This window comes from Scardinius erythrophthalmus (genome assembly GCF_964197995.2).
Source record: "Scardinius erythrophthalmus genome assembly, chromosome: 17".
Taxonomy (NCBI): Eukaryota; Metazoa; Chordata; class Actinopteri; order Cypriniformes; family Leuciscidae; genus Scardinius; species Scardinius erythrophthalmus.
This window is the reverse complement of record NC_138237.1, coordinates 21368336-21380044: the sequence shown is the minus strand read 5'-3', so window position 1 is coordinate 21380044 and position 11709 is coordinate 21368336. Positions and strand designations below refer to the sequence as shown.

The 11709-nt window shown below is 40.9% G+C and overlaps 1 protein-coding gene across 3 annotated transcripts in view; it reads left to right on the top strand.

The window, feature by feature from the left end:
* The first annotated feature begins 498 nt into the window (after positions 1-498).
* The window catches only part of LOC308705724 (pecanex-like protein 3), a 25029-nt gene continuing 13818 nt past the window's right edge, over positions 499-11709 (top strand). Inside the window, exons 1-14 of one of the 3 annotated variants that reach the window (XM_081390882.1) lie at positions 499-2429; positions 5465-5673; positions 5888-5993; positions 6098-6137; positions 6262-6357; positions 7480-9192; positions 9576-9590; positions 9849-9875; positions 9964-10021; positions 10097-10238; positions 10325-10636; positions 10749-10781; positions 10873-11044; positions 11140-11250. In XM_081390882.1, the coding sequence (XP_081247008.1) occupies positions 2277-2429; positions 5465-5673; positions 5888-5993; positions 6098-6137; positions 6262-6357; positions 7480-9192; positions 9576-9590; positions 9849-9875; positions 9964-10021; positions 10097-10238; positions 10325-10636; positions 10749-10781; positions 10873-11044; positions 11140-11250 (3187 nt within the window). In that variant the 5' untranslated portion in view covers positions 499-2276. Of the gene's footprint in view, positions 2430-5464; positions 5674-5887; positions 5994-6097; positions 6138-6261; positions 6358-7479; positions 9193-9575; positions 9876-9963; positions 10022-10096; positions 10239-10324; positions 10637-10748; positions 10782-10872; positions 11045-11139; positions 11251-11709 lie in introns of all 3 variants that reach the window. The other 2 variants (XM_081390880.1, XM_081390881.1) reach the window with 2 other exon arrangements.

The window sequence follows — 11709 nt, the reverse complement described above, 5'->3', positions numbered from 1 at the left end:
AACATGATGTAATCATGGAATATCCAAACTGTATGACATGATTTATGATTCATCAGTACTATGGAGATAATATTATGATTAAATATTTATAATCAATCGGAAAAGTTTTCAAAAGTGTCTCACTTTGCCTGAAAAACCTGTCTCACTTTATCTAAGATTAACTGGGTCACTTAGAAAAAAAGTGTCCCAGAAAAGAAAAATCTGGAAAAATCATTTAAATAAATGACTGTAAGAAAATATTAACTTTGATGTAATTTGAAATGAATGAATGGAGGCCTGAATGAAATAATTGCAACCTGACAGAAAAAGGTTATGTCTGTCACATATCGATGAATCAAATCATCATTGATTTGACGATCATTCGTCCACTGAATGACAAACACTTGCTGCGGCCAATCGCATTGAAGGATCAGTTCCGTCCATGCAGGTGGGGGTTATCCGCAGTAGCCAATCGCGTTGCAGAATCAATTCTCTTCCTGTAGGTGGGTGTTTGCTACCTGTGTGAATGAAGCGATTCGACACTGGAACTTAGCGAGCTCACATTCCGGGCTGTACTCGCTGGAGTTTTTACACAGCGGCCCTGGACTTACCGTGGAAATGGTTGAAGTGGTGACCACGTAGAGATATTTTGTGGTCTGTGTGTGTTTTTGTATTTTTATTTTCGTCATAAGGAGGAAGCACTCAGTGCTGCCGTTAGCCGATGCTAACTCGCGTTCAGTTTCGCCGTCCTGTGGTTTTCCTTCTCTCGTTTCTGGAGGAATTAACGCAGACCCTGCCGAGAAAAACCATGGAATGTTGACGTTGAGTTGAAGAGTGCTCAAAATTTTGCTACAAAACACTTAAGCCAAAGTCAGAGGTGTCTCACTGCTGCTTGTAGCATGTTAGCGGTGTGGCTAGTGAGTGTCAGGTGATATTGAGCGGTGAGAGGACAGATATACGTCAAATTAAGTCGAAAAACTGAGAAAATAGATTGCCTATAATATATTCGCGGCCCTTCTGATTGATTTGATGCTCAGCAGGTTGATTCAGTCTAAAACCCAGTCGTTCAGCTGTCAGCGTTAGCGCCATTGCTGTGTAAACGCACGGTTTGTTTACAGCTCTAAAAATATTCGCACTCTGGTAACGTTTTCATTGAAGTGATATTGGAACGTTTCATGGACATTAATTAATTAATTAATCTCTCTACTGTCTTTATTTAGACTCAATATAATTTCAAAGATGCTCTAGGCAAGCTAACATACCTATGCTAACATTAGCTGAAGTTGTGCTGGTTAAAAGCCAAATCCACTGAGACATTTGTCGGCGTTCGTTTATTCAAACGACTATTGTTTGCCGAGGATGCTCAGTGTTTTTCCTTCTCCAGATGTAGAGATTAGCTACTGCCATAAAGGAAAAGTTGAAAAGATACTACTATGACTGTTCAGGCTTGGACGAGATGACTATAGGTTAAAATAAACCAGCAGTCAGTTAAGACATACAACTCTAAACGGTGTCATATACGCATATCTTTTGTTTGGCAACGGGACAGGTTTACAAATTTGTTCAGAAAAAGTAGAAATTGAATTCTCAGGACTCTGAAGCTGTCTACCATATTTGCAATAGTTACAGAAGCCTAGAAAGCCAATGAAGACGTTAACTAACTAACTGCCTGTCTTTCTCTACATTGCCTGAAATAGTTGCAGTTGTTCAGTGATCTTATACATATCTGTTGACATCTCTAAAGTTAGTTTAATATATGATATCCCTAAATGAAACTTGATTTCTTAATTGTATTTTCTAGAAATCCCACATTAGGCTACTTTATCTAAATCAGACAAATGTCTCATGCCTTATCACGCCACAGATAGGTTAAAATGACCATATTCAAAATAGCCTGTTGATCTTAAGTATGTCATCAGAACAGCTTGATTATTTTTGGGATTGTGTTTGCTTAAAGTGCTGGCAAGTCGTAAAGAAACCAAACCAAGCAGTTTTGATGATTCCTCAGGATGAATGTTTTCATGTAGCCCTTGGGTCACAGTTGTGCCAAAAACTCTTGATGATCTGCACTACAAACAGGGGTCTGCTGGAGGAGCGTACAAAAGAACAGTTGATGCTGAAAAAACACAGTCCTGAAGTTGTTTTGGATCGTCTCGCTCTCTGCTAACTTTTTGGGCAGCCTTTTCATTACCAGTCCGAGAAAAGTCCATCCTGAGGTTCCCAATGGAAGTACCGCACTAGAAACTTTGACAAGGGAACTTCAAGAACTCTGGGTTGTCTCGTCCCGAAGCGATAAGATGGGCTCTCAAGCTCTTCAGATATTGCGGCAGGGAGTGTGGGCTTCTCTGACCGGAGGATGGTACGTTGACCCTCATCAGAGTACCTTCTCGAACTGCTTTCATCTCTACCTCTGGATATTCCTCTTGGCCTTCCCATTTCTTCTGTACATGGTGAGTTCATGCAGTAATTCTCCAGGCACACGTTCTTGGAAAAATGTATGTAAACGTAATAATACTAAAATATATTGAAATATTTAGGTGTCACTCATGTTGAGAATCTTTCCTTACATGGTGATCTCAAGCTTTACTATAGAAAGATCATGTCAAGATGAATGACAGCTGCAGATATTTCTGCTTCAGGGATATTTTCTATGGAATGTCTTTTCTAAGTGGTTTCAATGAAGCAGAACCAAGATAACATCAAACCTTGTGTCAGAGTAAAAAAAAATATATATATATATAAATGTTCACTTTTTGTTGTAGTTGTTTTGTTTTTAAACTTTCTATTCATGAGAAAATCCTGGTTTGCACAACAATGTTAAGCAGCACAAGCACACTGATAATAATGATAAATGTTTCTTGATCACCAAATCTGCATATTAGAATGATTTCTGAAGGATCATATGTGTCACTGGAGGTGTCTCCAGTTTCTGCATGATTTCTGCATGCTGAAAATTCAGCTTAAATTATATTAATATAGTATTTTTAATCAAACGAATTCTTCCCTGATGATGAGCATAAGAAACTTCTTTAAAAAAAAAAAAAAAAAAATTCCTACAGACCCCAAGTCAACGCAGTTTTTGAAAGTTCAATAAAGTTCCTTCAAGGCAACAGCCTGTTTTGAAGTTTTACAGAACGTTAGTACCTCACAAGCACAATCAATGTTAAAGATCAGGGGCCGTATTCACAAAGAATTTTAAGGCTAAAAGTAGCTCCTAACTGGCGAATTTAGGAGCAACTCCTAAAAATAATGGGCGTGTCACTCGTAACTTTAGGACTCCTAATTTTTTTGACTAAGAGTAATTCACAAAGCATTTTAGCCCTAAAAGTAGCACCTAAGCCTGGGACAGCTTAAAAGAAGTCGAGAGGACTCCTAACTCACTAAGACCTATTCACAAACCGCTTTTTGTGGCATTTCACGTTGCGATGTTTTGAAATGCGTGCGCGGCGGCTACAGGAGCTTCCAATCGCGAGGGAACAATTTTGCATTGTAGGCATAACTAGGGATGCAATAACGCCACCAACAACAACCAAAACTAGGCTACTCATTCATTGCATGTAAACTAATTGTAACGTTTGATTGTGAATCAAATTAAAATGTTCTTCTCTTTGCAAACGTAGGCAGAGGCATATAGTGACAGATTAATTCAATAACGTTGCAAAGATATTGCATCAATCCATATGTTTCATTAGGCTACTAGGCTATTTGTTTTTCCTTACTCTTTATTCATTTAGGCTATTTATTCAGTTATTCATCATCTTCGTCCTTCGCACTACTTGTGTAGCGCACGCATTCTCAGACCTGTCACCTGTCAATCATCATCGTAGGGGAGGGGTTTGGAATCATTCCCGCGTTACAATCATCAGCCAATCAAGGTGGTCACTTCAGTCAAGCTCGTGCATGAGTAATGACGTCATCCATAGCAACAAAGACTCACTCTTAGTTTAGGAGTTGTCATTTTTCTTTACTAAGAGTAGGTCTGAAAGGCGTTGTGAATAACTTTTAAGAGAAAACTCCTAGCTAAAATCTTTTAGTGCGATTTAGGAGTACTCCTAGTGGTAAGATAAAATGCTTTGTGAATACGGCCCCTGATATACAAGAAGGAATCATTACATCAGTCTTCAGGAAAACATTCCTTTGCGTCCATTTTCTCAGTGTGACAACCGGTTTGATGATAATGTGGATAAACATGACATGTTATGACATCAGGTGAACTTCCGTCTTGCTGCTCTTGTAACAATCCTAAGTTGACCATTAAACATATTATTGAACTTTACAGCTTTTAATGTCATCAATGATTTTACTCAGTTGTATGCCAATTGCATCTAATTAGGCCCTAGCCTATATATTTTTTTATATATATATTTGTCTGTCATGTCATTTTTAATGTTTATTAATTTATCTATTTATTTACACTGTTCTTGCCATGAAAATACTTATATGCTGATATTGCATAAATTAATACATTTACTATTACTTACACTACTGGTCAAAAGTTTTAGATCGGTAAGATTTTTAATGTTTTTAAAAGAAGTCTCTTCTGCTCACCAAGGCTGCATTTATTTGGTAAAACAAAAAAACAGTAATATTGTGAGATATTATGACAATTTAAAATGACTGTTTTCTATTTTAATATATTTTAATGTAATTTATTCCTCTAATGAAAGCTGAATTTTCAGCATCATTACTCCAGTCTTCAGTGTCACATGAGAAATCATTCTAATATGCAGATTTTATGCTAAAAAACATTAATTATTATTTTCAATGTTGAAAACAGTTTTTTCAGAATTCTTTGATGAATAGAAAGTTCAGAAGAACAGCATCTATTTATATAGAATCTTTTCTTACATTATAAATGTCTTTACTGTAACTTTTGATCAATTTAACTCATCCTTGATGAATAAAAGTATTAATTTCTTTTATTTCTTTCCCCCCCAAAAAAAAAAAAATCTTTCTGACCCCAAACTTTTGAAGGGTAGTGTTTAATGTTACAAAATCTTTCCATTTCAGATAAAGAATCCTGAATTAAAAATGTAAAAAAAAAACAGTTTTCAACATTAATAATAATCAGAAATGTTTCTTGATCCTCAAATCATCATATTAGAATGATTTCTGAAGGATCATGTGACACTGAAGACTGGAGTAATGATGCTGAAAATTCAGCTTTGATCACAGGAATATATTACACTTTACTATATATTCACATAGAAAACAGCTGTTTTAAATTGTAATAATATTTAACAATATGACTGTTTTTGTTTTTATTTTTAATCAAGTAAATGCAGCCTTGGTGAGCAGAAAACATTAAAATCTTACCGATCTAAAACTTTTGACCGGTACTATGTTGTAGCCTATTTTGCACACAAGCGCATTATGAAATTGCACAAGTCCATTGTGGCCTACATAAGATGCGGTGTCTGAAATGAATTTGAGGTTGTAATGTTGCAACCACATTGATGTGATTCTCCCACATTCTTTCTTTCAGGCCCTTCCTGCCAGTTTAGTGGTGGCAGGTGTGTACTGCGCTGTGATAGCGGCCTTCTTCACGGCCATAAAAGCAGTGAATTTCCGACTACATGCCATGTTTGACTTGGGCGAGATTGTGGAGAAGAGGCAGGCCTCATTCGCCACTGACCCCCATAGAGTGGAAGAAGGAGAGGAAGGCTCTGGCGCTCATGATGGAAGCCAACACAGGTACAGTATATCTACATTACTACATTCTTTTTCGTTTTCACTTATCTATTGCTCAATATCTATTGCTAGTAGACAGAATCAGTTTGTAGAGCATTATAAGCATCATGCTACTGAGTCAGATGTTCTCCGGGGATTTGTTGTTGGTTGACATCTGTTGATGATGTCGAGCAGTCACAGTCAGTTTTGGCTCATGTTGGCATGCCTGTGCCTACAGGGACAGTGGTGTCGGTGTGGAAATGACGGTGTTCCGAAAGGTGAACTCCACCCCTCCTGTACGCTGCAGTTCCCAGCATTCGCTGTTTGGATTGAATCAGGTGTCGGTGAGGATAATGTTAATGCGAAATGTCACATGTCCTTGAGCATTATTCTCCTTAACTCGTTGGAATTTCCTCTGACTTGTTTTCTTTTCTTTTCTTTTGCTCAGGAGTTTTTACCACATCTTGAAGACCCTGGAGTCCCAAAGGGTACGTTGTTATTGTTGTTATTGTTGCTGTTTTAAAAAAACAAACATACAGCACCAAATAGGTAACATGAACTGGTATGCTTGTTTTAGTTCTTCTCTGATTTTTATCATTTTTAAAATTTCAGATATTAAGGAGCTCATGCAGGAGCAGGCCACTAATAATGTGATCGTAACCTCTGCACATAGAGACATCCTTCGACACAACTCTCAGGACAACACTAGTAAGAACTGTCCCTTTACTGCTTCACTACATTAGTGTTGCATTGGACAGTTCCCTAGACCAGTGTTTCCCAACTTTTTTTTTTTTTTTTTTTGTGGCACAGTTTTGCTAAGTAAAAAATCCCACGGCACACCTCTATGTAAATATATAACAATATTTCACAAACATGCATTGCTTCAAATGGCAAATTAGATCTAGATATTATATTAAAAGTAGCTCTCACATTTAATGTGAAACTTGAGCTTAAGTCAGGCAGGAATACAATAAGGTCATATAGGTAGCTATATGATGTTGTTGGTGATGATAAAACAACAAATTAACAAATTATTTTTTTTAAATTAAACACTATATTTTTATAAATGGTTAGACACTTGCATGTTTCATTATAATACTAACATTGCATGAAAATCAAGCTCACATGTAGTTACAAGGTTTTTGACCTGCGAATGACAGATATTTTGTTCGTCACCGGCACACTAGTGTTCCGCCGCACAGTGGTTGGGAAACACTGCCCTAGACTTCCAATCCAGAGAGCTACAGTGCCAACCCATATTTTCAGCATCCTTGGTTCAAAAAAGTCAAATTCACTTATGTATTTTTTGTAAATGCCTGTTTAAGATCTTGCTGTGAATGTTTAATTATGTATGTAAAAAAAAAAAAAAATTGGACCCGTTTAATCAAAATTATCACAACTTAGGTGCCATTTATTTGCCCACATGGTAATATCAATCAACAACTGATGGATAGAACACCATACTAGAGTTTTTATTTTATTTTTATAAATGTACGTCACAATACAGAAGAAAAGATCTGTCACTACTTCCGTTTCATCACAACTTTAAGGAAAAAGCTTTAATCTAAACCAACCAGCTATGAGATGAACCGTAACATTGTAAACTTTAATTTGAAGTTTACAGTCACTGATTATATGTATTAAATAATTTGTTGCATGTTTATTGCAAAATATTACAACATATTAAAATCTTATAAATTAAGTTAACTGAATAAATTGATATCTTAAAACCATTGGATTTGTTTTAGATTATTACTAGTATCAAGTTATGTGTACCTCTAAGCATCGCTAATCTGCTCAGTAGTAACTGGACGCTTTTTGTCGTTGCAGGTGTGGCACCATCCTGTCTGGCTGTGGATTACAGAGGCCTAATTGGTGTGAGTGATGTAATGTCTGGAGGGTTTAGTGGCCTGCACCCAGCAAACTGTCCTTCCATCCCACCGTCCCCCTCCAGCCAAGAAGATGGAGATGAGAAGGACCAGGTGGAGAATGGGGGTGTGGAGCAGCTATCTCAGCAGAGCCCTGATGGGGAGGGTCTAGGAGGCTACTCCCCCCTTGGGCCTTCAGCTGATTCTGAGAGCCTGGGAGATGCTCCTCTCAGCCCTCTTATCAAGAGTAGCTTGAGCGAGGAACTAAGCGAGAACTTGTTGGGTTTGGGTCTCGACCCTGTCACTTTTGCCCCCAGTGCTGAGCAACCAGGCAGCCGCACTGGAGTGGCCCTGGCTGCTGGCTCCACTGACAGCTGCTTTAGTGGAGGTGGAGCAGCCACAGACAGAGAAACTCTCAGTACGGTCAGTAGCTACCGCAGTGAGAAAACAGACTCAACACAGCTTGAGAGTCCCTCGCTGGGCCAGACGCATAAACCCGTGTCTAACGCTGCTTCCACAGCTTTGCCTCAGGGTAAAGGCCCCTATCAGCAGCCTGGAGACGTGCTGCAGGACGGCAGCGACACAGATGACCTGTCAGACAGCGTGCTGCTACGCTCACCCTCCAAAGAGCTCTCCTCTGGGCAGGGCCTGGACAGAACTCTGGTGGAGGGGGAGGACCTTCCCCCTTTGTTTTCAGACATTGCACAGCCCTCCTTGCAGGACTCGTCGCCGTCTAGCAGCGGGCGTTCTGAGACCTGCGATCTTGACAATGGCATCCCTATACCCCCCCTTCCTCCTCCACGCCAGGCCAGCTCTGTACCGTCAGGGTTGGCACTGGGCTTGGTCTGCTCGGAGCCTGCTCTGCCGGTCTCTGCCCCGTCCTACCTCCTAGCAGAGCCACCATCTCTGCAAGCTCAGCAGCAGGTGGTGCGACCTAAAGATCTGAAGCTGCTACGTGCCGGGGGCAGTGTTGGTCACCGCCCCGGTCGCAGGAAAGCTCCACGCAAACGAGGTGCTCCTGGCAGTAGCAGTTTTGACTGTGGCTCCTATCGGCGGCACCAAAACCGTGGCCAACACAGAGACTACATCCCTGTACGCAGTCGGCTGGGTGCCAAAGCCTACAGCGAGAGCTTGTTCGAGGACTCCAGCGACGAAGACGATGGCAGCGATATGAGTGCAGGCTCTAGCCTTGGATCCCAACGTCGCTTCAGCTCTGACGACGAAGACGATGATGAAGATGATGATTCGAGCTCCTCTACCTCCTGCTACTCCCCCGATCTGGCGAATGCTTCCCAGCCTGGCCCCAGTCAGTTACCTAGCCCTGGAGAGGGGGAGGAGCCTGACGCAGTAGCTCCCTCCCATTCTCGCAGTGCTCAGCGCTCAGCCAGCACAGCCAGTGCCAAGACTCATGCCAGAGTGCTCAGCATGGATGGGGCCGGTGGGGGTTCCAACAACACAGGGACCCTTGCATCTACTATGCTACCTTTACCTCCATCTTCCAATCCTGCCCCACGTCCACTCACCATCTCTAAATCAGACCTGGAGGCTCGGACGATGCACTCAGAGGCTTTCTCCAGGATACATCATAGGATAGACTCACTTGGGGGCTCCTGGGCTGGGAACCAGACGGGCTGGAGGGCAGGAGAGCTGCTGGAAGAGGGGGCAGTAGGAGGAGGTGAGGAGTGAACAGATTCATTCTCCGCGCTTCTTTTCTTGCATTGCATAGATGTGCAAAAATATTTAAACCATGCATAAATAAGTTTTTTTCTTTTAATATATTATATTTACATTTTCCTATATTATTTGTATGTACTTTTAATAGATTAACTCATAATAATTTCTGCTGAAGTGATTTTTTTTGGGGGGGGATCATGGTGTATAAGAAACACGTTATTCACCCTCATTAGGCTGGAAATTTCAAATGTAAAAATTTGCACTTTTCCTTTTTAATAATACTTTTTTTTAGAAGTTATTTTTATTGATTTCTGCTGTAGCTAATATTTAATTTATTTTCTTTGCCCTTTAAAACTGTTTGCCTTTTGCTTTTTGCCCATGTAGCCCCAGACGAGGGAAGTAAACGTGACTCTGTGAGCAGTGTGAAGAGGACACAGGCCATTCGCAGACGACATAATGCTGGTAGTAACCCCACCCCACCCCCTTCTGCCATGGGCTCTCCTCCTAGCTTACAGGACCTCCAGAGAGTCCGCACCTCCTCTCACTCCCGCACACGAACGCTCCCCTCCGCCCTGCACTTCGCCGCCTCATCTCTGCTGCTGCTGCCCCGCAGCGGTGTTCACGAGGCATCGACCTTTGACGACACCTCAGAGGGAGCTGTGCACTACTTTTTTGATGAGAGTGGTAAAGAACCATTTGTGCTTCACTGACTTGTAACACTAATTTAATTCTGGTTTAGTTTGTTTCTTCAATTGAAATGATCTAATTTCAGGAGTAAAGAGGTCATATACTTTTGGGCCTGCTGGTGGAGGATATGAGGACCCAGTCCAGTAAGTCTTAAAACTTGTACCATTGGGATAATATTCAGAAGTCTCCTAGTGTTTGACACGTTTTCATTGGCTCAGGGAACGAGAGCGACAGTCACAGTCCTCCAGCTTTACCTCCACTGATGTCCAGGAGGTGGCGCCGGTGCTGTCCATGCTGCAGCCCAGACCGGTGGTCCTCCAGGGTATGCAGGTTCGCAGGCTGCCAATGGATATGCCAGAGGTGAGGCTTAACGCTACAACATCATCAAAACGCATGTTCCATTTCACAATCCTGCTGATTGTGTTGATGTTTTTTTCTGTTTGTAGTTCGACCTAGATCACGAGTCCCCTCACGAATCCCAGGAGAACACGCTGATGATTGAGGAAAAGGCCAAGCCTAAACAGTATTACCGGTTCTGGGTGCTGCCGGGGAAATGGTTAAGAGTTCGTTACGACAGGCTAGCATTGCTGGCCTTGCTGGACAGGAATCGACGAGTTGGCGAGAATGTGTTTGCGGTGGTGTTGGCCAGTCTGGTGGCATTCCTTGGCTTCCTGCTTCTTCTCCAGGGCTTCTTTAGAGACATCTGGGTTTTCCAGTTCTGCCTAGTCATTGCCAGCTGTCAGTACTCCTTGCTAAAGGTCAGTGTGAGAGTTAGATTTTTAAAATGGTCCTTTGTTTTTCCCGCATCTCTTGATCGTCAAAAGATAGTAATGTGTCCAGTATTAATTAGCTTTTTCTTGTCCATTTCAGAGTGTACAGCCTGATGCAGCATCTCCAATGCATGTGAGTAAATGGCTGTTTTTCAGTCTTCTCTTTTCTTTGACTTTCACAGTCAAAGACCAGCCTATCTCATTTGATGTGGTCTTCATTGCAGGGCCATAACTGGATCATCGTGTACAGCCGACCGGTGTATTTCTGCCTATGTTGTATGCTGATCTGGGTGTTTGACTTGGTCGGCAATTTGGACAGTATGCTGCCTTTCACCCTCTATGGGGTCACCTTCTTCTCTGCCCAATTTCTGCTCTGTGCTAGAGACATGCTCATAGGTCTGTTCACTATCATTCAAAGCCAGTTCTGTTAAACCTCTGTTTGAGTTGTGCATAATATAATAATGTAATTATTCATATGTTTTCTTCTGCAGTGTTCACCCTCTCTTTTCCCGTCATCTTCCTGTTTGGGCTTCTACCTCAGGTCAACACATTCCTCATGTGTTTGTTGGAGCAGGTGGACATGCACATTTTCGGTGGAACTGGTGAGGCCTATATTATACATTACTAATGCTATAGCGGTAACACTTTTCAATAAGGTCCAATCATTTAACGCTATTTAATGCATTCATTTACATTATCAATGAGCAATATATTTGTTACAGTAATGATTAATCTTTGTTAACATTAGTAATAAATACAAATGTCAGTTGTTAGCTCAGGTCCATTAAATATTAACCTATACAGATTAAGAGATCATTTTAATGTATTAATAAATGTTCAAATTAACATTATCTGAGAAAGAAAGAAATGCTTTAGAAGTATTTTTCATTTTTAGTTAATTGTTAGTAATGTTAACAAATGGAGCTCTATAGTGCAGTGTTTCTATAGCTGTGCTGTTCCTGTTCAACTGGTTTGATACAGGTTTGATTCACAGGGAGCAGGCTTACTAATAAAACGTGTGTGTGTGTGTGTGTGTGTGTGTGTGTGTGTGTGTGTGTGTG